This window comes from Neoarius graeffei, chromosome 28, assembly GCF_027579695.1.
Source record: "Neoarius graeffei isolate fNeoGra1 chromosome 28, fNeoGra1.pri, whole genome shotgun sequence".
NCBI lineage: Eukaryota > Metazoa > Chordata > Actinopteri > Siluriformes > Ariidae > Neoarius > Neoarius graeffei.
Genome location: NC_083596.1, coordinates 8,799,272 through 8,825,987, shown reverse-complemented (window position 1 = coordinate 8,825,987; position 26,716 = coordinate 8,799,272). Strand labels below are relative to the sequence as shown.

The 26,716-nt window shown below is 41.4% G+C and overlaps 1 protein-coding gene across 2 annotated transcripts in view; it reads left to right on the top strand.

Moving 5' to 3' along the window:
• Window positions 1-26,716, top strand: part of tek (TEK tyrosine kinase, endothelial) — a 59,040-nt gene that overhangs the window by 18,197 nt on the left and 14,127 nt on the right. The window contains exons 2-15 of one of the 2 annotated variants that reach the window (XM_060913431.1): window positions 6,157-6,456; window positions 7,057-7,167; window positions 9,149-9,337; window positions 9,449-9,580; window positions 11,324-11,461; window positions 11,550-11,675; window positions 14,727-14,869; window positions 15,312-15,456; window positions 18,996-19,154; window positions 20,606-20,740; window positions 21,876-22,169; window positions 24,292-24,603; window positions 24,682-24,818; window positions 25,736-25,946. In XM_060913431.1, the coding sequence (XP_060769414.1) occupies window positions 6,157-6,456; window positions 7,057-7,167; window positions 9,149-9,337; window positions 9,449-9,580; window positions 11,324-11,461; window positions 11,550-11,675; window positions 14,727-14,869; window positions 15,312-15,456; window positions 18,996-19,154; window positions 20,606-20,740; window positions 21,876-22,169; window positions 24,292-24,603; window positions 24,682-24,818; window positions 25,736-25,946 (2,532 nt within the window). Of the gene's footprint in view, window positions 1-6,156; window positions 6,457-7,056; window positions 7,168-9,145; window positions 9,338-9,448; window positions 9,581-11,323; window positions 11,462-11,549; window positions 11,676-14,726; window positions 14,870-15,311; window positions 15,457-18,995; window positions 19,155-20,605; window positions 20,741-21,875; window positions 22,170-24,291; window positions 24,604-24,681; window positions 24,819-25,735; window positions 25,947-26,716 lie in introns of both variants that reach the window. The other variant, XM_060913430.1, reaches the window with a different exon arrangement.

Genomic DNA, 26,716 nt, shown 5'->3' with positions numbered 1-26,716 from the left:
TCATTGTCCTGCTGGAAGATCCAATGACGACCCAGTTTTAGTTTCCTGGCAGAGGCAGTCGGATTTTGATTTAAAATGTCCTGGAATTTCATGGAGTCCTTGATGCCATGGACCCTAACAAGGTTTCCAGGGCCTTTGGAGGAAAAACAGCCCTAAAACATCACAGAACCTCCACCATATTTTACAGTCGGGATCGGGTTCTTTTCATTATAGCGTCCTTCTTTTTACACCAAACCCACCTTGAGTGTTTATTGCCAAAAAGCTCCATTTTTGTTCTATCAGACCAGAGAACACGGTTCCAGTTAAAGTTGTAGTACTGTTTCGCAAATGTCAGGTGCTTGCGTTCATCTGACAGAAAACCTTCCAAATAATCTGTTGGCATGGAGGTGGCATCTGATGGTGGTTTTGGAGACTTGGAGACCCCAAGATTTTACTTTTTCTTGTAATTCACCAACAGTGATCCTTGGTTGTTGGGCTTTTTTGCTTCTCTTACCCTCCTTTGATCCCACTGTATGTGGAATCAAAATAAACTTGGCTCCTCTTCCAGGCAAGTTTGTAACAGTTCCAGTTGGTGTCCACTTTTTTTTTAAATTATTATTGCTCTAACAGTAGAAATGGACATTTTCAGGCGAGTCACTATTTTTTATAACCCTTCTCTGACTTATGAAGTTCAACACACTTCTCCCTCATTTGGTTTGCGTGTCTCTTATCTTTCCCAAGTTGATGGATGAGTAAGGGAATTTAGCCTCTGTGTCAGTTCATATTTGTACCCCAGTTAACCAGGAAGTCATGAATTACAGCTTGAAAGTTCCTACACACTCCAATCAACTCAAAAAATACTGTACAATTTAAATAGGAAACATGCTTGAATTCATTGTGTTCACTATCATTTCCAGGGATGCCAATAATAGTGGTACTGTTGAAAATAATTATTTTCATGATGAGAGATTTGTTTCTCTCTGAATAAATTTATTTTATTTGAAGGTTGGATTTTTCTCATTTTTTTCAGTGCAAGATGAAGCGACTTCGCCAAAAGGCGAATTTTTTCCTCAACCTTTTTTTTACTAATCTTTACAAGGGGTGCCAATAATTGTGGAGGGCACTGTATGATATGAGATGATACCTTTTTTTCCCCCCAAGAGTGTATAGCTTATAGCAGGTTGGTTAAAATTCAAGCATGGAGCTCAGTTTAAATACTACAAAATAATTACATTATTTCATTAAAAATACATTTCGAAAAGGATTTTTTTAAACTTAAAAATGGAATAAAGTGGAAGGGACCTTGATGTTGATCACACAAATTAGCACACAGTATGTATCACTAGTTACGTATACTAACCTTCTTGTTTCTTCACCCCAGTGACACTAATGCAGATTAAACCAAAAGAGTTTGCAACATGTTGTGTTTAAACAGGAAAGCTGCTGTGATGCCTTCAGTCCAACCCAAGAGAGAAGAACATCTTGCAATCAACTGTTCACTGTTAGTCCTTCTCCTGTTAGGAAATCTATATCTCAGCTGTAGGTCGAATTGCACACAACCTTTCCTTTCAGTTTAGACACCAGCCCAGTGGGAATGACTGGAATGAAGCAAATATTCCTAGGATCCAGCAATAGGCGTACTGATCCGTTAAAGCATGGGCTCTCAAATTTTTTGCATTCCCTTTAACTGGAAAATCAATTCTACGACCCCCTCAGTACAGATTTATTTCATGAACATTATTCAAATGTTTGGAATAGCATTTTGTCTATTCATTAGAGCCATAGGACTTCTTTTTTTATTCCTGAACTTTCCACTGACAGAGTTATCGGGGGTTTGGATCAAACCCATTCAATTAAATGAATTAATCAAACCATCTCATAACTCAGAATAACTCTGGTAATACTGAGTTGTTATTTTTACTACTGTAACAAATTGGGGAAAAAAAAAACAATCATGGACCCTTGGGGATTCCCAGATCCCACTTTGAGAGCAGGAATAGTCCAAGAGAAATATACAGTTACATATCCTGATACTAATAAAGATTAAAAAAAACAGCTTCAGAACATTATAGACTTGAGATTCACGTTGAAGTTTTGTTCAGTTGTCTGTAGAAATCGTAAACAATATTGTATTGGGGCTTAAAGAGTTAAAGAGCTGTGGGCGAACCCAAACCCTGATTATAGCTCCAGGATTTGGCCCGTGGTTGTAGCTGTAGAGGCTTTTATAGCACCTTATCAGTCGCCAGACCACAGTGAGCCGCCTGGGGGTTTGCATGCAGTTCATAGAGTCAATAAATCAGATAAACTGGGTGCTTTACTGCCCACTATCCTCTTCTCTAGATATGACCCATGATCCTTCCCAGGAATCTTTATTTGCTCTGGATGCCTTTGTCCTGGCAACTAATGTTCAGATTTGTGGCTTTACTTGTGCCATCAATTTTAAACCTGGAAAGTTGGAATGGTATTTCAAGGAATAGTTCAGTTGTCAATCAGCCACATATATTTAGTGTCCCTAACTTGCTTATTTGGGTTTGTATCAGAGCTACAAGGCTTTTTTTTGTGTGTGTGTGAACAAGTTTACCAATTAACAAGCCAAAGTCATTACAATGACGGAGACAAATCATCTAAAATGATTTCAAACAGACTTGTGGTCAGGTAAACATCATGAATATATTGCTTAGCCCAAAACTGTAGTGATACTGTAGCTTTTGAATATCACTTGATGTAAATTATTTTAAAAGTACGTATGGTCTTGTTTAGCTTTTTAACGCAATTGTTTATTGTTTAAACTGTGGCGATATATGTCACTTAGCATTCTGTTTGCATTATGCTAATTAACGGTTATTCCATGAAATCGAGTCGTACCTGAGCTGATGTATAGCCGAGTTGGCTATAAGCCGTGTACGACGAGATTGAGTGGAATAACTGTTTTATTCTATCCACATTTAACGGATTTTGAGAAACAGAGCATTTGTATAGGTAATTGTACGTATGGGGCCGAGTAAAATTAAGGATAAATTTCATGAGTGAAGTTGCGAAGCGACGAGGGCAATTTCAAAACTTTGAAATCATGAGTGAAATTGATCCTTAATTTTACGAGGAACCATACTATTACTTGTTTATAATATATAGGGCCAAATTCATACTTCGGAAGCCATTCAAGTTCACAACATTTGCCATTCACGTTTTCTGAACCAATCAGGGCGCGAGACTATCTTGCACGTTTGAATCAGTTTTTAAAGCGTCTTTCATCATGACATGGCGACACAACACGAGGATTTTGAAAGTGCTTTACAAAATTTTATTGGAACTTCTTTACAAAAGCCATTTTGTTGACAAAATTTGCTATTTTTGTAACCGTAACCAAGCAACGAACTAGCCAATAGCATTTCAGAAATACAGCCCCGTGTTAAGGAAAAAAGCCCTCCTTGATTGACCAATCAGAATTGAGTAATTTGGCCCTATGTATTATAATTATTTTAATGTTTTGCAAATTCGATAAATAAAAACTTTATACAAAATGCCGGCAAAATAATTTCCTCTTAGAATGTAAACAAACTGGCGAAATAACAGGAGCAATTTGTGAAAAACGTGATAATAATTCTCATCTCATTATCTGTAGCCGCTTTATCCTGTTCTACAGGGTCGCAGGCAAGCTGGAGCCTATCCCAGCTGACTACGGGCGAAAGGCGGGGTACACCCTGGACAAGTCGCCAGGTCATCACAGGGCTGACACATAGACACAGACAACCATTCACACCCACACCTACGGTCAATTTAGAGTCACCAGTTAACCTAACCTGCATGTCTTTGGACTGTGGGGGAAACCGGAGCACCCGGAGGAAACCCACGCGGACACGGGGAGAACATGCAAACTCCACACAGAAAGGCCCTCGCCGGCCACGGGGCTCAAACCCGGACCTTCTTGCTGTGAGGCGACAGCACTAACCACTACACCACCGTGCCGCCGATAATAATTATTGAAAAATAAAAAAGATATGCTCTTATCATCAAATACTTTTATTCCATATTTTATTGCTTTTTTTGTATTTTTGGGGGGTTTGTTTGAGAGTAGAGTTTTTATTTTGTCTGCGGTTCGTTCAGCAACACACTCTGCAATTTTCTTCTTTTTCTTTAGGGATTTTTGGTGGTTGGCAAAACAACTTAAGGTGCATTACTGCTACCGACTGGGCTGGAGTGTGGAACAGAAGATATTGGGGGCGGGAACTCTATTGTTTTAGCTCAGGGGTTTTCAAAGTGTGGGAGAGTCAGCCCCCCCTCAGAGAGCAAATAAACAACAGTGCCCCCCTTACAATTTTTGTTGTTGCTATACTTAATGTTCCATTCGTATTTTAAAAAAAGGTTGTTGTCTCATCTCATTATCTCTAGCCGCTTTATCCTTCTACAGGGTCGCAGGCAAGCTGGAGCCTATCCCAGCTGACTACGGGCGAAAGGCGGGGTACACCCTGGACAAGTCGCCAGGTCATCACAGGGCTGACACATAGACACAGACAACCATTCACATTCACACCTACGGTCAATTTAGAGTCACCAGTTAACCTAACCTGCATGTCTTTGGACTGTGGGGGAAACCGGAGCACCCGGAGGAAACCCACGCGGACACGGGGAGAACATGCAAACTCCACACAGAAAGGCCCTCACCGGCCACGGGGCTCGAACCCAGGACCTTCTTGCTGTGAGGCGACAGCGCTAACCACTACACCACCGTGCCACCTAAAGGTTGTTGTACACATTTTTATTTTTTTCTTTTACACATTTTAAACATCTGTGCTTTTTTAAAACATCTTTTTTACACATTTTAAACGTGCTTTTTTTAAAACCTCTTTTTTACACATTTTAAACATCTGTGCTTTTTTAAAACATCTTTTTTATACACATTTTAAACATTTGTGCTTTTTAAAACATCTTTTTTATACACATTTTAAACATCTGTGCTTTTTTAAAACATCTTTTTTTACACCTTTTAAACATCTGTGCTTTTTTAAAAAAAAACATCTTGTTTTACACATTTTAAACATCTCATAGCATCGTTAGCTAGCACCTCTTGGCAGACAACACACTGTGGCAGTGGAGCATCTTCAGATCCAGTCCATGAAAATCCAAACTTTAAATAATCGTGGTCATACTTCCTTCTTTTTTTGCTTGGCCCAGACTCTGTCTCCTCCCTCATATATTCTGTAATGCGCAATCGATCATATCTATAGCATGTTAGATTGCGCACAATAAGTAATAAATTATTATTATTATTATTATTATTATTATCACTCACTGTAGCTTTAGGTACTAAAAATCGATCCATTTTGTCTCTGGCAAAGGCTAGCTGAAGTTCGCTAAATGTCCGCAATAGTAACTTATTCTGGTTTATTTTTCCTCACGTTGCGCCCCCCCTGAAGAACTCTGGCGCCCCCTAGGGGAGGCGTGCCCCACACTTTGAAAAGCCCTGTTTTAGCTGTTTCTGTTTCTTTGAAATACTTGATAAAGTGATATATCTGACTTGATGCGCTCCACCATTTTGTTTTTCCCTACTCATGGTATATGAGCTGATATCCTAGTAGTAGAGTAGCCAATCAAAGCGCGAGATTGCTCATATCCAGTGAATGTGGATAGAATAATTCAGGTCAGTTACATTAGCTTTGTACTTCTGTGAAAAACTAAAGAACGAAATTTGGACCTAAGCATTCTGGTTAACTTTCTACATTTAAGTGAAAATGTATGACAATTTCTGTAAATTTTTTGAATATTATTTGAAAAGAAAGCGCTTCTTCTTCTTTTTACCATACTTCTGTAGATTAATTTTCAAAATTTCCAAGACTAGCAAAAACTTTGATGAAAAAATAAGTAAGGAATAAACTCATTAGTGGTGTGCTATCATGGGAAAGTAATCAAGAATGGGGTGATGTGATGCGGCTTGATCCGAAATGGCATTATAAAGGTGTTTTATTTGCCTTCCTGTGGCGTAAAATGTACTGGAGACCCCTTCCATAATGTTTGTTAAATAACAGCATAATTTCAATACATTAGTCTTCTGTAATAAATCCTACAAGTCCCTGTGAATGAGCTACCCACTGTGAGATCGTGCTGTAACATCTGACCAATCAGATTGGAGAATTTAACAGCGCTGTGGTATAAATACGTACCTCACTGATTGTGTCTCAGGCAGCGCTCTGGACATCTCAGACGTGACGCTGATAAACCCAGATCCTGTCGTGTCCTCAGCAGACGCGTCTCTTCTCTGTGTGAGTAGCGACTGGACGTCCTCCGGTCCTGCCTCGCTCACTTTGGGCCACGAGTTCCCTCTGCCCCAGCAAGACCTGCTCAGTTCCACAGCAGACAAATCATATCGCTCTGCAGCCAGAGTCTCCTGGAGGACACGCAGAGACATATTCGGGGCTTTCTTTTGCAAGGTCAAAAATTCAGACAGTGGCAAGGTGTACACATACAAAATGCACAGTGAAGGTGAGTACGCTCGTTTATTCCCATTAAAGATTTTGGATTTGGATATGTGTAGCTCATTAGCAGAAATTAATCCACATACTGTAGTTCAGGAAAGGAAGCCTGACATCTGAGAAGATGACATCACTTGGCAATGGAAGCAATTCTGTATTTATTTTTCTTCTATAAACCAATTGTCATGATCTTGTCCACAAATCAGCAATGTTCAACATTTCCAGGGGATTCTTTTTTCTAATAAAACTGGAATGTGCTAAGAGCCAAAGACTATGCATAGAAAAACAAACAGTCAAGCTCTGGTTTATGTCCAATATCACATTCCTAAATTGCCCAATTTGGAGTGCTGGATTATTCCTGATCCAATTTGTTGTTGTTAGCTCTCCCGTGGTATCTATGAGAACATCTCCGACCGCGGGGGGTTGGTTGATGAAATCTGTCGTTGAGTAGGTTTGGATTTCTTGGCAAAAAGCACTTCTTTGTGTAGTCATTCTTGGCCATATAGAAAGCACCACGCTGGTTTGTTTGTTTGTTTTTATAGTCGTTCTGTTTTATGATAATGAGAAACTGTGACATGTTCTAAAATGTTTATCTGGTTAAATCTTTCAGCATCGTTTCTTCCCGAGGTGCTCACGGTAACGGCTAGCATTGGAGATAATGTGACCATCTCATACACGCGAAAAAAAGTGGCCGAAGAGGACACAATCATCTACAAGGAAGGTAGGTGTGCAAACAAAAAAAAATGATTACGTTTAGACAGACAGATCAAATCAGATTTTTTTCTTCAGATTTGAGCAAGAAAGATTTCAAATGAAATTGAATCAGATTTGAAGTCAGATTTCACAACAAGACAAAAAGAGTGATGTTTTTAAATTCAGTAATTTTAAATGTAAGTCTAGACTTCATCCATCCATCCATCCATCCATCCATCCATCCATTATTAGTAACCGCTTATCCTGTGCAGGATCGCAGGCAAGCTGGAGCCTATCCCAGCTGACTACGGGCGAAAGGCGGGGTACACCCTGATCAAGTCGCCAGGTCATCACAGGGCTGACACACAGAGACAAACAACCATTCACACTCACATTCACACCTACGCTCAATTTAGAGTCACCAGTTAACCTAACCTGCATGTCTTTGGACTGTGGGGGAAACCAGAGCACCCGGAGGAAACCCACGCGGACATGGGGAGAACATGCAAACTCCACACAGGAAGGCCCCCGTCAGCCACTGGGCTCGAACCCAGAACCTTCTTGCTGTGAGGCGACAGTGCTAACCACTACACCACCGTGCCACCCATCTAGACTTCAATTTACACTTTTTACGTAGAAATTTGATCAAAGTCTACTTCCTGGACATATGCTATTTCATGTTTTTTCTGTCATATTTGTTAATTTGTTTCAAATTTGCAACAAAAAAAAGGTCAAAGTCCTTCCCTCAGGTGCCAGGACCTGATCTTTCCCAGGTAGTCTCCCATCCCAGTACTAACCAGGCCCTTAAGGAACATTGGGCGTCGCCGATCTCCGTTTCCATAGCCCTTGGCCTCTCACCTATACAGCTAGGGTTACAGTGGGGGGGTTGGTCCTCTGGTTACCGCGAGAGTTTGACTCTCCACTGACATCTGTATTACAGCGTGCCTTGCCAGACGGCAGTAGGTACTGTTTTTATGATGGTCTTTGGCATGGCCCAACCACAAGTAGGACTCGTGATCTCCCGATCAAGAGGCGGACACTAGGCTAACTCTCGGTACAAATTTGCAACAGGGACAACAAAGAAATCTAAGGTACAAAGAAAATAATTACTTGATTATTACTTGCCTCACAATTTACCTATTTGACACACATTCTTAAACAAAATGGGTTCTTCAAATGTCCTTTTCAAAGGAGCGTAGATCATTTTGGAGAAACCAGTATGACTAAGCTAGATTTTGAAAGTATCCGATCAAAAAAATTCCACCCCTCCCTTCAGCCCTCCTTCCAAAGTCACTCCTCAAAACCAATGAACGCAAACCGCCCGACTACTGCTGGAGGATGAGTCCACAAGAGAAAGAGCGTTTGGGGGGAGCGTAGTACATCATATCCAACTACCTCATGTCTCATTAACATGTAAGAAAACACTGAACATCATCATAATGAATATCAACAACAAACATAGCTATTCTTAGTGCTCACAGCTATCGACTAACTTGCTCACTTTAGCAATATGTCTGTCTAGCCTTGTGGAAAGCTCCAGTTACACGCAATCCGTGCACGGGCAGAGCGTAGACAGGACACGCAGGTCGGATCGAATGAAATGATTGGTCGGATTTTTTTTACAGCCCTGTGACTGCCACGGATGACAGATTTTTGTCTTTTTATTATCAGAGCCTTTTGTTTATTAATTGCTCTTGGGATGTAAAGAGGATTTCAAGACACATACCAAAAAAGCTTCTTAAAAAATGACCTATCCTTGCTTTAATCCGACATAGCTTACCTTTAAACATAAACCATAGTGAGATCTTTATGTTAGTCCCTCACATCACTCACACACCAGTGTTCACACAATAAAAGCAAACCATATGTGTAGAGTATGTGAACAAATTCAAACACAGTCTGATCTGATTTGTTTGGTTTTAATAAATAAATCAGATCTGTCTAAACAAACATTTAGTGCAAGTCCTGTCATTGGTTCGAACTTGTCCCCTCTTCTTGTCCCGAAGCAGCGTTACAATCCTTCCAAAATGCCAGGAACAAAGACTCGTCTTTTGCGCACTCCGTACCCAAAGGGGACATCATGGATTTGGTTCCCTACGTCATCAGTGATGTGAAGAGGTCCCATGCAGGACTCTACACCATCCGCTACATGTCAGAAGGGCCGCCGACCTCCGCCATCACTCACCTCATCGTCAGGAGTCAGTGCTTCACTCAGAACCGTATACACACACACACGTAGAACTTTCTGTAGTGTGCGATGAGTAAAATACTGCATTTAACTCTGCATATATGTGTGTGTGTGTTTTCAGGCTGTGTGGAGGGCAAGTGGGGTTCTGACTGCACTAATCCATGCCCGGCCTGCACTAACGGAGGAGTGTGTGATGATAAAACAGGAGAATGCATCTGTCCACCCGGCTTCAAAGGTCCCACCTGTGAGACAGGTAACACTCTCAGTGCTGTACATTTAGTTTGACTCAGACTCAAGGATTAAATGTACTGTAATATTAAAGCGGTAATATGGCAGAACTAAGAGTAAAATATGACTATCATTTTCCTATCGCAGTACATCCTGAACTGTTTCATTCTTCTTATTCCAACAATTATGATTTTTTAAAATTAATCAATCAATGGATGATGTCCATTTTGTAGTTAAATTGAATGTTAAGAAATGTTCATATATGATATTACACGGATGAGTGAAGACATGAAGTTTATCTTCAAGTGGTGAATATATTCACGAGTGAGTATAACGAACTTCATATCTTCAAGCCACTGTGTAAATGTTCTTTATATTATATGGACACATCCAAAAAAAAAAAAAGGCAAGTTAATCAAAATTTTAATTTTGAACCGGTTCGCTATTTTAACAACGCACGTCTAGCCAGCGGGAAAACAATCAGTGGGAGTGACGTCATCAGAGTGAAATATCTGGAATTATTATACATACAGGACACTTTTTCTATGGAATAGAAACATGTGTTCTATTCCCTTCTAGCGGGTTCCATTCATTTGGTTCGATAGCATGCGATATTGTTAGCATATCGCTTATCCTACGTGTATTACATCACTCTACCCAATGGAGAATGAGTGTCGAATATGGTTTACGATATTGCATGGTTGTCAAGACAACATGATGTCACACGTCAGAGACGTAAAACTTCCACGCTAGCGAGCGACTGAGACAACTTGTAAACAAACATGGCTGCCAGGTTTGCTTCGTATCAAAAATATGGAAGATTTTGAGAGAATTTTGAAAGAGAAAGACGCATTAAACATCTGAAAGGAACGTGTATGGATAATAATCATAATAATAATAATAATAATAATTTTCTGTTAAATAATTAATATTGTCTTCTTTTTTATAATTTTTACTTTCTCTGCATGTTTTAAATTTACTTTAATTTTAACTTTATTCTATTTTATTCTTTATTCTATTCTGCTGGTTTCTTTTTTTTCTCCTCCTATTTCTACTTTATTTTATTATTTTATTTCTACTATTGTTTAATTCTTATTATTTTCTTTTAATTATTTTAATTCTTTTAATTAATTGTTTTCGAATAAAAATAAAATTATTTTATGTAATTTTATTTCTCTATTGTTTACTGTTTTTACTTCTGTAAAGCGCATTGAACTGCCATTGTGTATGAAATGTGCTATATAAATAAACTTGCCTTGCCTTAATAATAATAATAATAATAATAATAATAATATTGGTGGCTTTTTTTGTGGTATATCAGATATATTCCATTCAGCTACTCGTTTTCAACTTGGTCAGTATCATGCTAGCTGAATGGAATATATCTGATATACCACTCAACGCCAAACAATATTATTTAAATATGTCACTCAGATCCGCGATGTATTTCATATGAAAAATGCAAGTTTTTCAACACGAGAAGATAAACTTCATATCTTCAAGCCAACATGTGATTTTCTTTTTATTATATCGACACATTCACAAACAAAAGTCCCCAAATTTATCAAAACAGTTCATCGATTTCCTCACGAGTGACACACAGAGATTTATGTCACGGTTTTGGTTCTCCGTGTCCCGGATGAAAAATACGAGTGGTGTATTTCTCAGTAAAACACTCTGTCTATATAATATAACATGATATTAATCTCTTATGGTCCAGCTCTGATATGAAGACTAATATGTGTGTGTACTGTGTGTATGTGTGCAGTGTGTGGTGAGGGCCGCTTTGGAAAGACGTGTAAGGAGCGCTGTATAGACGGTAAGTGTCGCTCTCTGGTGTTCTGCCTCAGAGGTCCGTATGGCTGCTCATGTGCCTCTGGATGGAGGGGTCTAAACTGCAGCGAGGGTAAGAACAATTTCATTTCTTTTATACTCCTAATTAGACGTTTATTTTCGTATGATGTGCATAAACGTCTTACTGTTCATGTCTGCAGCGTGTGCACCCGGGTTCTACGGCGCTGGCTGCAAACTGAAGTGTGTGTGTGACAAGGATGGGAAGTGTGACCGTTTCAGAGGGTGTGTGTGTCCTGGGAGACACGGCGCCCGATGTGAGAAAGAAGGCAAGAGCAGAACTAATTAAGATGAACATAATGTGATACGGAATTTGCTGTCATTGAAAATATATACACTACCGTTCAAATGTTTGGGGTCACCCAGACAATTTTGTGTTTTCCATGAAAAGTCACACTTTTATTCACCACCATAAGTTGTAAAATGAATAGAAAATATAGTCAAGACATTTTTCTGGCCATTTTGAGCATTTAATCGACCCCACAAATGTGATGCTCCAGAAACTCAATCTGCTCAAAGGAAGGTCAGTTTTATAGCTTCTCTAAAGAGCTCAACTGTTTTCAGCTGTGCTAACATGATTGTACAAGGGTTTTCTAATCATCCATTAGCCTTCTGAGGCAATGAGCAAACACATTGTACCATTAGAACACTGGAGTGAGAGTTGCTGGAAATGGGCCTCTATACACCTATGGAGATATTGCACCAAAAACCAGACATTTGCAGCTAGAATAGTCATTTAGCACATTAGCAATGTATAGAGTGGATTTCTGATTAGTTTAAAGTGATCTTCATTGAAAAGAACAGTGCTTCATCTCATCTCATTATCTCTAGCCGCTTTATCCTTCTACAGGGTCGCAGGCAAGCTGGAGCCTATCCCAGCTGACTACGGGCGAAAGGCGGGGTACACCCTGGACAAGTCGCCAGGTCATCACAGGGCTGACACATAGACACAGACAACCATTCACACTCACATTCACACCTACGGTCAATTTAGAGTCACCAGTTAACCTAACCTGCATGTCTTTGGACTGTGGGGGAAACCGGAGCACCCGGAGGAAACCCACGCGGACACGGGGAGAACATGCAAACTCCACACAGAAAGGCCCTCGCCGGCCACGGGGCTCAAACCCAGGACCTTCTTGCTGTGAGGCGACAGCGCTAACCACTACACCACTGTGCCGCCCAGAACAGTGCTTTTCTTTCAAAAATAAGGACATTTCAAAGTGACCCCAAACTTTTGAACGATAGTGTGTGTGTGTGTGTGTGTGTGTGTGTGTGTGTGTGTGTGTGTGTGAGAATATGGGTCGTTCTAGAATTCAAGGTACATTTCGTGTCTCTGAGAAACCTTTTGTTATTTTCCACAAAATAAATCATTAGATTAGATTAGATTAGATTAGATTAGATTAGATTAGATTAGATAAAACTTTATTTATCCCTTTGGGCGGGTTCCTTCAGGGAAATTAAGATTTTCCATGTTATATAGTAAAACACACTATGTCTTCGTAAGAAGAGCAGAAAAGTAAAAAAAGGTGGAAAAAAAGAGGTTTAAAGAGCTAAAAACTACAGAGCTGCTGGAGAGGTAGCCGTCTCACACAGCGCCCATACGTATTTATTGAATCAGTTTGGAATAATAATGCAAATTATGGCAAACTTTCACCCATAGCGATGCTTGCTGTACAGTTTAGACCCAATTTATCCATAAAACATGAACTAAATGACTCCCATCCCTCCCCCAACATTACTGGCTGTCTTCGACTCCTGATTCATCCATTCGACTCAAATAAACAGGAAGCGATTCAGTCTAACAAGCTGTTTTTTGGGGCTTATTCTGTTAACTGTTCTAAAATCACATCACATCACATCACATTATCTCTAGCCGCTTTATCCTTCTACAGGGTCGCAGGCAAGCTGGAGCCTATCCCAGCTGACTACGGGCGAAAGGCGGGGTACACCCTGGACAAGTCGCCAGGTCATCACAGGGCTGACACATAGACACAGACAACCATTCACACTCACATTCACACCTACGGTCAATTTAGAGTCACCAGTTAACCTAACCTGCATGTCTTTGGACTGTGGGGGAAACCGGAGCACCCGGAGGAAACCCACGCGGACACGGGGAGAACATGCAAACTCCACACAGAAAGGCCCTCGCCGGCCCCGGGGCTCGAACCCAGGACCTTCTTGCTGTGAGGCGACAGCGCTAACCACTACACCACCGTGCCGCCTGTTCTAAAATCAATTGCATAGAAAGTCTATTTTCTGTGTTATGTGAAATTTCAGTCATAAAAAAAATACATATTTTAAAATCCGTCCCAGTGTTCGTGTCAACTCTGTTATAAAACCGCATAAAATCCACAAAGACTTGATAATACGTATGACACCTGCACCGAAAGATGTCTCTTCTTCTTCTTCTTCTTCTTCTGGCAGGAAACTTCAGAAAGGCAGTGAGATATGTTATGTTTCTTTTCTCATTAATTTGGACAAAATATTGAGGATTTTACACCAAAGTCCTTCCCGCACCATTCATGGCGTGTTTGGCTGCGTCGATCTCCGTCTCTCGCCTATATTACATAGCTAGGGTTACAGTGGAGGGCTAGTCCTTTGGTAACCGTGAGAGTTTGACTCCCCACTCACATCTGTATTGCAGCGTGCCTTGCCAGATGGCACCATTTTTATGATGGTCTTTGGTACGACCTGACCGTGAGTAGAACTCACGATCTCCCGATCGAGAGGGAGACACGCTAACCACTAGGCCGCTCACCGGTTATATTTTACACTAACAGTAGATTTTTTTTTGAAGAAATGAGTGAGAGATTCACTCCAATATCACAAGAACAGATTTGATGAATAATTTTACACCAAGAGTAGATTAATTATTCATCAAATCTGTTATTGTGATATTGGAGTGAATCTCTCACTCATTTCTTAAAAACAATAATATGATCCATAAAATCAGGTTTTTATACACGCCCTGTGGTAGTTAGTTTGAGGTCAGCATGTGGAGTCAAGACACAAAATGGTGGGAAATGTCAACTCTGTTACCGCCAGTTCTGTTCATGTGGATTGCCCAGTTTAGCGATAACAGAGTTGACGATGACTAATAGAGCCAACACTTGAAATGTTCCTGCAATTATAGAATGAGCCATATATATATATATATATATATATATATATATATATATATATATATATATATATATATATATATACACACACAGCACTATATGTATAACAATATCCTGAAATTCTCCTCAGTGGAATAAATTGAGAAATTGATTTTTTTTTTGGTTGATGAACTAAAACCTATCTCCTGCCAGACAAAGCTCCAGTCATCGTCAGTCTGAAGGATACAGAGCTGAACTCTGGAGCACCGTACACCATCATCTGCTCTGTGCACGGCCAACCAGCACCTTTACATGGAGAAATCATCCTGCTCAAACCAGACAAGAGCATCGTCTACGTAAGATCCAGTGATCCTCATTCATTTGTGAGCAGCTGCATGGAATAGATGAAAGTTAGAGCTTTATTTTTCCATTTAGCAACTGTTTCATTTTTCTTTTTACCCAGAACTGGTTCCTACAGTGAAATTTGAGCTTTTTCAAATTTTCCTCAAAGGGGAAAAAAGTATGACACAGATTGAAAATGATTGAAGCCCAATATGTCGCATAGCTTCGGAGAAAAAATAAATAATCCCTTCCCCCCAGCTTCTAGATAGTTGGCTCATGTTAGCTAGCCATCTGTTTTAATTTGCTCTGAATGGTTATAAAGCTGTTGGAGGCCATGTGGAACAAATTCTCAATATTAAGACATGAAGCAGTCAGTTGTCAACAAAACTCTCTGGTTGGTTTTTATTCAAGCTTTTCAAAGAGACATTTCCTGTCTTTGTGTTCATGTCGGATCAGGCCATGGACACGGAGACAGTGGATAACCAGAGTACGTCCATGTTCAGGGTGGACAAGATCACGGTGGCTGACAATGGACGCTGGGTGTGTCAGGTAAAGACCACCAGCGTTCAGGTGGAGAAAGACTTCATCGTCAGTGTTAAAGGTGAGACCTCACCTCGCACATCCAAAGCCATGAAACCATCAGTGAAGGATGAACTGATTTAAACTCAGAGCTCATCATGGAGATCACCTGAACATCATGAACAATGTCTAATCTGATCTTAGATTAGACAGCAAAGCCTGTTTTTTTGCTGCGGTTCCTCTACAGCTCCAGTCTTATACTGTATAAGCGCTACCTGGCTACGGTGGATATCAAAAGTCTAGATACCCATGTTAAAATTGTAGACGGTTGTGAAAAAAAAAAGAAACCAAGATAAATCATGTCAGATCTTTTTTTTTTTTATTTGAATGCGTTATAACAACCATTAAAATGCAAGTGGACTTCATTAAAGTGTAACTTCACCCCCAGCTCTGAACCTGACTCCACCCACTGAATCATTTTGAAAAATGTGGGCAAAAAGTTGGCTGAGAGAGGGGGCGGGGCGGTGAGGGGGAGAAGGAGGGGCGTGGGTGTGTGAGGCAGGAGCTGAATAATCAATCAATCAATCAATCAATCAATCAATCAATCAGTCTCGATCAGCATATATTTGAAAATGGCAAAAAAAACCCTCAAGGGCAGGGGCTGAGGGAGGTGGGTCACCCACATCTGATTAGAGCGTGTTAATATTCTTTCTTTTTTTTTAATTGCTTGATGTAGAGAAGTACTAAATCATCGATTCTACCCGTGTCCGAAATCGCTCCCTACTCACTATATAGGGCACTATATAGTGAGGACGCCATTTTGTAGTGCTGTCCGAAACCTTAGTGAGGATTATTTACACCCTATATAGTGCACTCAAAAGTATCCCACAATGCATCACGAAAAGTAGTGTACAATAATGGTCACTAACCAAAGCAATATGTCCCATCATGCATTGCGGTCGTGCTGAAAGAAATCAAATTAAAAGTCTCAAATTTGATTTAATAAAAGGCAGCGGCAAAGAAGAAAGTATTCAGCCTTGATTTAAAAAGAACTGAGAGCTGCAGGTACTTTGTATTGATTAATGTGGGAAATGCGCTCAGTATAATATGGATTGATCACAAAAATACACGCATTTATTTTTTTCACGGTCCGGTTTCCATCAAATCGTGCACTCTGATTGGCTTGTGAGCAGTCTGGAATCCTATAATCCGGACCCCGGTTACGGACCTTTGGTGACTCGCTCGTTCACAACAACAACAAACAGTAGCAATTTTTTGTCAACATTTATTTTCGCATTTCTCAGTATCTCATCTCATTATCTCTAGCCGCTTTATCCTGTTCTACAGGGTCGCAGGCAAGCTGGAGCCTATCCCAGCTGACTACGGGCGAAAGGCGGGGTACACCCTGGACAAGTCATCACAGGGCTGACACATAGACACAGACAACCATTCACACCTACGGTCAATTTAGAGTCACCAGTTAACCTAACCTGCATGTCTTTGGACTGTGGGGGAAACCGGAGCACCCGGAGGAAACCCACGCGGACACGGGGAGAACATGCAAACTCCACACAGAAAGGCCCTCGCCGGCCACGGGGCTCGAACCCGGACCTTCTTGCTGTGAGGCGACAGCGCTAACCACTACACCACTGTGCTGCCCTGCGTTTCTCAGTATAATAGCATTAATTTTACAGCATGGATAGCGATAATGACAGTGTTCACAGCGAAATCGAGTTTTACTACCCTGATGAAGATGAAATAAAGGAAAACATTTCAGGAGAAAGCCGAAAACGAGCTTGTAGCAGGTTTGTTCTAAATATGATTTCCCTTTCGGACGCTCTTGGTAAAGAAAAAAATAAATATATTATTTACCAGCTTAAGATCGGTCTGTATCTTGAAATACCATGACCTCGGCCTTGAAAATACTGACCTCGGCCCAGAGGCCTCGGTCAGTATTTTCAAGACCTCGGTCATGGTATTTCACGATACGGACCTCTCAGCTGGTAAATAATATATATGTATTTATTATTTTGAAAACCCACCAGCCGACTGATCTGGCACGTTTTAATTGTGCGACAATAATGATGTAAATACCAGCGCGACAGACTAGTGTCCGAAAGTGTTTTTTCATCTTACCAATGAGCTCACTATATAGTCCTCTATACAGTAATTCCCTATATAGTAAGTAGTGAGTAGTGAACGAGTGAGCGATTTCAGACACAGCGCATGTCAGCATCAGACTTGCAAGGTTCAGAATGATTTTAACCAGTAGACGGCGTTTTGTGCCTGTTCAACCAATAAAATCTCGATTTTTATAAAACTATCAAAATAATTTTGTCAATATTAACCTCAGTATTAATGTGTTTCATTACAGTACAATCATGTCATTTAGTTTACAGCTCAAAAAACACATTTATGTGTGCAGAACCTCTTTAAAGCACCTTGTGCTTATAATTCAGCACTCGGTCTTTAAAGACACAATATGGTCTCTGTTTAATATGATTCAGATCAATACGTATTGTTTTATTCACTAAAACTCGGAGTGGGGCGGCACGGTGGTGTAGTGGTTAGCGCTGTCGCCTCACAGCAAGAAGGTCCGGGTTCAAGCCCCGGGGCCGGCGAGGGCCTTTCTGTGTGGAGTTTGCATGTTCTCCTCGTGTCCGCGTGGGTTTCCTCCGGGTGCTCCGGTTTCCCCCACAGTCCAAAGACATGCAGGTTAGGTTAACTGGTGACTCTAAATTGACCGTAGGTGTGAATGTGAGTGTGAATGGTTGTCTGTGTCTATGTGTCAGCCCTGTGATGACCTGGCGACTTGTCCAGGGTGTACCCCGCCTTTCGCCCATAGTCAGCTGGGATAGGCTCCAGCTTGCCTGCGACCCTGTAGAACAGGATAAAGTGGCTACAGATAATGAGATGAGATGAAACTTGGAGTGTCGAATGGAAAATAAAAGATGAACCCACATTTTTGCACAATCATGTATTATTTTTGTGAATAACCTTATTTTGGGAAACTGTATTACAATAATTTATGTCTTATTCATTTAATACTTCTGATTTAAAATGGGCCCTGTGATGACCTGGCGACTTGTCCAGGGTGTACCCCGCCTTTCGCCCGTAGTCAGCTGGGATAGGCTCCAGCTTGCCTGCGACCCTGTAGAAGGATAAAGCGGCTAGAGATAATGAGATGAGATGAGATGAGATGATTTAAAATGGAGTCAAATATTTGTTTAGCATTTTTGAAAGGACGTGGCTTTTTCTGTTAGACGCAGATCTTTTTCACACATTTCTCAGTTCACTTCGACCTATTTCTTCCTTAGCTTTCCTAATCGTAGGAGGATTTATCTTGAAGCTGCTTCTTGAATTTGAATTGAACAGAAGGTCTGTTCTCAGCTCAGACGTCCTTATCATCTTGTCGAAATTCTTCCAGATTTTTAACCAAATCTAAATCATAAGCAAGGCGAAAGATGAAAGGTGAAAGGCACCAGACGAAGCTGTTGGATGATAGACTGATCTCTGAATTTATTTTCGTTGCAGTTCCTTGAATGAAAAATGTTGCTCAGCATGACTAGATAACTGATTTGAGCTCAGAAGTCAACAACCTGATGTTCCTTCATGTTTCAGTTCCTCCAAAGCCTGAGTACCCTCCTTCCCTGAACGGCAGTGGACCGTACTATCTGGTAGTGCTGGTCAATAAGGATCCGTACACTGGAGATGGACCTGTCAACTCAGTCAATGTGACCTACAAGCCGGCCAATTCATCCACATGGGAGACGGTGGAAGGTAGCGACCTTCTCTCCTCACGTGGTCATGGTTTTATTTCAGCTTCATTTAATCACTCACACTCACTCACTATCCGTTTACGTCATTATGTTGCACCTGGGGGCGGGTATGACGTTGCATGTGAGTATTCACAGCCTTCTTCCAGGCAACCCGGTCAGTGGCCACTTCCGGGGACAGATGGAATGTCTTCAGGTCGTCAGCGACCACCTTGGCCCACGTCTTCCTGGGTCTGCCTCTTCTCCTGGTGCCAGCGACCTCCAACTTCTCAATGGCTGATATTGGGCCAGATGCTCTTTTGGTGTGGCCAAACCACCGAAGCCGTCCACGGCGAAGTGCGGCTTCAAGGGGGACAATTTCAAGTTTGTCCCAGATACTTAGGCTGGTTTCATCATTGGGATTCAGGCCACAGTTTAGGAATCAGACAGTTTAATCAGGTTTTATGTAGCGATTATTCATATTGTATTATTTTGTCACTATAACAAACTTCTACCCAGTTCCCTCCCTGGAATATTTCATACCAAAAGCCAGAGGCCAACTGGCAAAGCTTACACATTATGGCTGATTTCTATTGTGTGCCAGATTCAAAACAACATTTAAAAATATCTATCTGATGAGCTAAACAGTTTTCTGATCACTCCAAGGTCCAAAATAAATGCTGGTCCTGAAGAACAATGTCGATGATGTCACTTTTCCACAACGGTGCTTTTGTTGTCTGAGGGAGGAAAAAAAGGACGATTATTTCCAAGACAACTTTCTTTATCCAGGAACTGTTTGTTTTGAGTGTATTTCGGATTGTATTTTCAGTCAGATCTGTATGTATAGTTTGTATATACATCGTAGGGTCAAAGGTTTGTGGACACCTGGCCATCACACTCGTATGTGAGCCTTCCTCAAATTGTTGCCACAAAGTTTGAAGCACACAATTCTCCAGGATGATCTCTAGGACCATCTGTCTAGAGGTCGAGTCCAAACCTGTTCCAGCATGTCAATGCCCCTGTGCACAAAGTGAGCTCTGTGAAGACACGGTTTGAGAAGATTGCAGCAGAAGAATTTGAGTGTCCTGCACAGAGCCTTGACCACAACCCCACTGAACATCTTTGGGATGAACTGGAACACCGACTGCATCCCAGACCTCCTCAGACAACATCACTGCCTGATCTTACTAATGCTCTTGTAGCTGAATGAACACAAATCCCCATGGCCACGCCCCAAAATCTAGAAGAAAGCCTTCCCATAAGAGTGGAGGATATTATAACAGCAAAGATCTAAATTTGGAATCAGATGTTTAATAAAGACGTTGCATGATTGGATAGGTGTCCACATACTTTTGGTCATATACTGTACATGTGTGTATCTCTGTGTTGCATGGGATTAGTTTTAAGGGATGACAAAGTGCTGGGGTAAAAAGAGATGATGTGTGTGTGTGTGTGTGTGTGTGTGTGTGTGTAAAGTGATTGGCTCTCAGGTGAAGCTGGAGAACCTCTCCCCCATGACTCATTACATCGTATTTGTGCAGTTAAGTCGGCAAGGACCTGGAGGGACTGGAGATCCAGGACCTGAGGCTAGCTTCTACACACAGAAGCTTGGTAACACACATGTGCACGCACACACACACACACACACACACACACAGAACCATCACTTCATGACACGTTGATCCCAAAAGTGATCAAAAGCTCGCTAACGTTAGTGAATGTGTTTTAAGCTAGCTAAACAAATAAATAAAACACGTAGCTAATGTTAGAAAAGGACATCAGGTAATACTTAAAAAATAGTTAAATAATTAAATGGAATAAGCATTTTAAAATGCATTAAAATATGCACAAGTGTGCACAAGAGAGGGCTGAGGAGCCTGGATGATGTGGAAAGAGGAATGGTCTCAGTTACACTGTGTTCACTATCATTTCTGGGGGTGCCAGTAATAGTAGCACATGCATTTTTGTTGAAAATAATTATTTCTTGATGAGGAATGTGTTCCTCTGAATAAATTTATTTCAAATAAAGGTTGGATTTTTTTTTCAGTAGGAGATGAAGCGACTTCACCAAAACTTGGATTTTTTTTCCTAACCCTTTTCAAGGGGTGCCAATAATTGTGGAAGGCACTATATTTCATTGTTCTTGATTTTTTTTTTTAAATATTTAGACCTACATTCATAATTGATCACATTTCTGCATCCTTCCAAATAATTAGTTCTTGGGTACTGATTTTCTCTCTTGACATTTATTTCATCCTAATTTAAAGAAAAAATCTTTAAGCAGGGCAGCACGGTGGTGTAGTGGTTAGCGCTGTTGCCTCACAGCAAGAAGGTCCGGGTTCAAGCCCCGTGGCCGGTGAGGGCCTTTCTGTGCGGAGTTTGCATGTTCTCCCCGTGTCCGCGTGGGTTTCCTCCGGGTGCTCCGGTTTCCCCCACAGTCCAAAGACATGCAGGTTAGGTTAACTGGTGACTCTAAATTGAGCGTAGGTGTGAATGTGAGTGTGAATGGTTGTCTGTGTCTATGTGTCAGCCCTGTGATGACCTGGCGACTTGTCCAGGGTGTACCCCGCCTTTCACCCGTAGTCAGCTGGGATAGGCTCCAGCTTGCCTGCGACCCTGTAGAACAGGATAAAGCGGCTAGAGATAATGAGATGAATGAGATGAGAATCTTTAAGCAAGTGTAAATGTATTTCGAGTGATGTTTTATGTACAGCCACAGCCACACCCATTTCCTGCTCTCCTGCAGATCTGGCCCTCCCTACAGGGCTGAAATTGACCCCGCTGACTCAGACCTCTCTGTCCCTGTCCTGGGATTCTACCCCTGTCACGGATCTGGCGAAAGATGACTGGTGTTACGAGGTGCTGTGTGAACAGGTGGAGGACACCAGCAATGCATGGAGCTTCCAGCTGCCTCTGAACTCTACCAGCATCCAGCTAAAGGAACTGAGACCCAGACACAAGTACAAGTGCAGGGTCAGTCTGAGCAGCAGGACAGCAGGTCACATCTGTCCCACGGTCAGCGCCTGGACCCTCAGCGATGGTAAATTAGCGACTCGGGGTGAATCTGGTGTTTTGCTTGTTGTTTTGAGACCTCCATTAAGTACTGTTTTAATTCAACGTTTGGAATCAGTTTTATTACCGGCCGAGCCGGATGAGCTTATGCGATCATGCATCGTCCGTCCGTCATCCGTCCACAATTTGCAAAAACTATTCCTCCTCCTACAGGGTAGATCGGATTTCAATCAAACTCACATCTAATGTTCCCCGGGTGGGTGTTCATAAACGTTGTCAAGATGGTAGTGCCACCTGTCATATTTACAATTTTATGGGCGTCTGAAATTTTTGGATGACTCGTCACATTAAATGCTACTCTTTGTAAACTGCTGGGATGTTTTCACTGAAACTCACCCAGAAGACTCTAAAGACATATTCCAACAAGAGTTGTTCACCAGGTGGCGCCACCTACCATGGATGAGGGTCGTGTGCAATTTCACGAAAATTGCTCCTTCTCCCACTGGAGTGATCAGATTTTGATCAAACTCATATGGACTGTTCCCCAGGTTGGTGTGTATAAAAGTTGCCAAGATGGTTGCGCCACCTACATATTTACAATTTTATGGGTGTCTGAAAATTTTGGGTGACTCATCACACCAAACACTACTCTTAATAAACTGCTAGGACGTTTTCACTGAAACTCACCCAGAAGACTCTAAAGACATATTCCAACAAGAATTGTTCACCAGGTGGCGCCACCTGCCATGGATGCGGCTACACAGGGGTCACGTGCAATTTCACAAAAATCGCTACCCCTCCCACAGGAGTGACTGGATTTCAAACTCACACACAACAACAGTGGCCGGTATGAGCTACAGCTTCATTGAGGCTTTTTAAAAAATATTATTCAATCCATTTTTTTGCAGATACATATAAGTTTTGAAACATCTCCCAGAAACTGTAAAGAAATAATAGACAATTATATATGCTATTAAATGTAACAATGACACTAAGATAGAGAAAGCATCATATTTGGGAAGTAGTGCTAAAATCTTAAAGGAGCCATAAGGAAAATTCATAAAAACAAGACAATCATTTGCTATTTGAAATTTGACTAAAAATGAATTAAATTTTTATTATTTATTTTATTTTACAAAATGAGATTTTGCCAGATCCAAGACAGCAGATAAATACACAAGGTTGAGGAACAGAATACCAGAATGCTTGTTCAAACGAAGGCTTTGTACATCAGTTGTATGTGCAGAGCTGAATGAATACTTCGAAATGGGGTGACTGGGAAAGTAACAATGAGCATGGTGGGTAGGGGATGCCATGGCCTAATGGTTAGAAATACCCTTGAACCCCAGGCTATTCTGGGTATGTTATATGTCAGTCTAAACGTGTTCTCGTCCAAAGAGTCCATGTTACATTACAGTCCTTTATCCAGAGCAACATACCCTGAGGACCAGTTAGGGGTTAGGTGCCTTGCTCAAGGGGACTTCAGCCATTCCTGCTGGTCCAGGGAATCAAACCAGCAACCTTTTGGTCCCAAAGTTGCTTCTCTAACCATTTGGCTTCCCCTGTTTGTAGTTTGAGATCCGTTGTAGGAAATGGAGTTAACATGTGTTGACATGACAATGGGTTCCTTCCAAGTAAAACCCTTTTTGGACTCTACAAACCCTTAATTATCCTTTTCAGTTGCACCAAATACCAAAACAGTTTATCTGAACTGCATTCGTGTATATTAAATATTAAGAAGAAAATAAGTTGCAATAATTTGGAGTTTGTACCACATATACACACACACTTAGAAAAACAAAGGCTCTTCTGTGGTAGTTGAAGGATTCTTTGGATAATCAAGGGTTCTTATTGTCCCAAAAAGGGTTCTGCTTGGAACTTTGTCTCATAAAAACACTTTCTGTATAGAACCTGTATAGTCCGCTAGAGGGACAATCAAAGAACCCTTAAAACTTTCAAGTCAATAAGTTCAGTGAACTTTTATACATTTTAAGATGATGTAAAAACATGATTAATATATCACACATACTGTATTAACCAATTATTGGCAAATCAGCCAATATTATTATAATCAGTGAAAAGATCTACAGTATAGTCATTTACCTAGAACCTCTTTTTTTTTCCCTCCAAACTCCACCCTTTTTACTCAGAACTTCCTCCTGCTCCGTCCGATGTCTCCATGTCCAATCTCACAGACTCCTCGGTCATCCTCAGCTGGTCCATCGCTGAGGGCCACTCCATCTCCAAGGTGATCATCCGTTACCAGGAGGCAGAGGAGGCAGGGTACAGCCAGCAGGTGGATCTGGGGGTGCAGGCATCCCAGAATTCCATGCACTTCATGCTGAGAGGCCTGAAGGATGACACCGAATATCGACTGGAGCTCTGGACTATTAATAACATGGGGGAGAGCAAGATGAAGGAGCAGACTTCTCTGAGAACGCTAACGCCACAGGAGAGCTCGCGTGAGTCTCTCTCTCTCACACAGGATGCATACACACAAAAAAGTTCTTTACAGCAGCTTTAAATTTTCTGTCTTTCAGGCTTGTATGGGTTCAGAGCCGATGGAAACATGCTGTTTTATGCCATTCTGGGTTCTGCTGGAATGACGTGTCTCACCATCCTGTTGGCCTTCTGCATCGTGCTCCAGCTCAAGAGAACCGCCTTTCAGAGGCGCATGGTGTGTGTCCCCATGTGGAAAACTGCTTTTTCCCAAAAAAAATTACATTTTGTCTCATCTCATCTCATTATCTCTAGCCGCTTTATCCTTCTACAGGGTCGCAGGCAAGCTGGAGCCTATCCCAGCTGACTACGGGCGAAAGGCGGGGTACACCCTGGACAAGTCGCCAGGTCATCACAGGGCTGACACATAGACACAGACAACCATTCACACTCACATTCACACCTACGCTCAATTTAGAGTCACCAGTTAACCTAACCTGCATGTCTTTGGACTGTGGGGGAAACCGGAGCACCCGGAGGAAACCCACGCAGACACGGGGAGAACATGCAAACTCCACACAGAAAGGCCCTCGCCGGCCCCGGGGCTCGAACCCAGGACCTTCTTGCTGTGAGGTGACAGCGCTAACCACTACACCACCGTGCCGCCCCCATTTAAAATTAATAGAAAATAAATCCTCTTGCTTCTATTTTGCCTTTTGTGATCATTTATAATTTCTTTACAAAATACACTGTCAGTTTTCTTTTAAAGAGTAATGAAGAAAAAAAATACCTTATCATCATTATGCATACAGGTCAGTGCAAAAATTTGCCCCCCCCAAAAGGATTTTGTATGAAAAATGTTCCTGTATTTAATAAAATTTTGTTGTACTTTACAAATTTTCAACAATTTCCCTTCCTCATTGATATCCTCAGTGATATCGTTTTGCCTGTAACTGTATGCACTTCTACTTGTGTCCCAGCTTGGAAAGAATTAAGAGTAGGAACACAGTATCAGCCATATTTGAGATATGATCTCACAACCTTCCTAACAGCCCACTACCAGTAGTTGTTTTTTTTTTTAACATAAACTCAGCTGTCACAAGATCACACATCCTGTACATTTTGTCTCTAATAGCAGTGTTTCTCATCTGTCAGAGAGAGGAACCCGTGGTCCAGTTTAGCTCCGGGTCTTTAACCACTCAGAAGAAAGTGACGAGCTCGACACAGGCTGTGCCCTACCCAATGTTGGAGTGGAGCGACATCAAGTTCCAGGATGTGATCGGAGAAGGAAACTTCGGCCAGGTGCTCAAGGCTCGCATCAAGAAGGACGGCCTGAGAATGGACGCGGCCATCAAGAGGATGAAAGGTCAGGAGTGTAGTGCTCTTTAAAGGTGACCTATTACACCCCTTTTCCACAGGTGGACACAGTTCCCTGAGGTCTTAATGAAATGCCTGTGATATGCTTTGGTCAAAATACCACAAGGATAAAACATCACAGCTCGTTTCTCACCCTGTCTAAACAGCCCTGTTCAAAATGGCTGATTTGAGTGCCTGTTCCTTTAACTCTTTACCCCTTAATGACGACATATGACGACCCCGTGTATATCCCATAATGACGACATATGACGCCTTGTCTAAAACCTTGTCTTTAGACTTTTTTTCTTGTAAATATGTTCTAAGGGTGAACAGTATATACATATACAAGGGTGGCTGTAGCAACTGCTTTAAAGTGCATATCACGGGTAAATTAAAGAGCAAGATCAATGTAATTCTCCTATTTTATATTAAACTTTGGTCAAATATCTGTCATATTTAGCATTTTGTGCAATTTTTTTTACCTTGCACAATACCAGAAAAATTCAGTTGAAATCAAGCCATTTGAGGCGAATTGGTCCGCCTCTGAAAAAACTTGGCATTTGGATTTCCCGGCAAACACTGATTTTCGTGACGTCACGTGCGGGACGCCTCCCTCTGAATCCTACGTCAGCGCTGGTTTGTTTATGAGAAAACGACCTGGTGGTTTTCTGCAAATTTCTTCAACGTTATCGCGTAATTATTAAAATGGTTAACAGATGTATCGTAGGAGGGTGTAGCAACACCAATCTTGATGGGATTAGTACTCATCGTTTCCCAAAA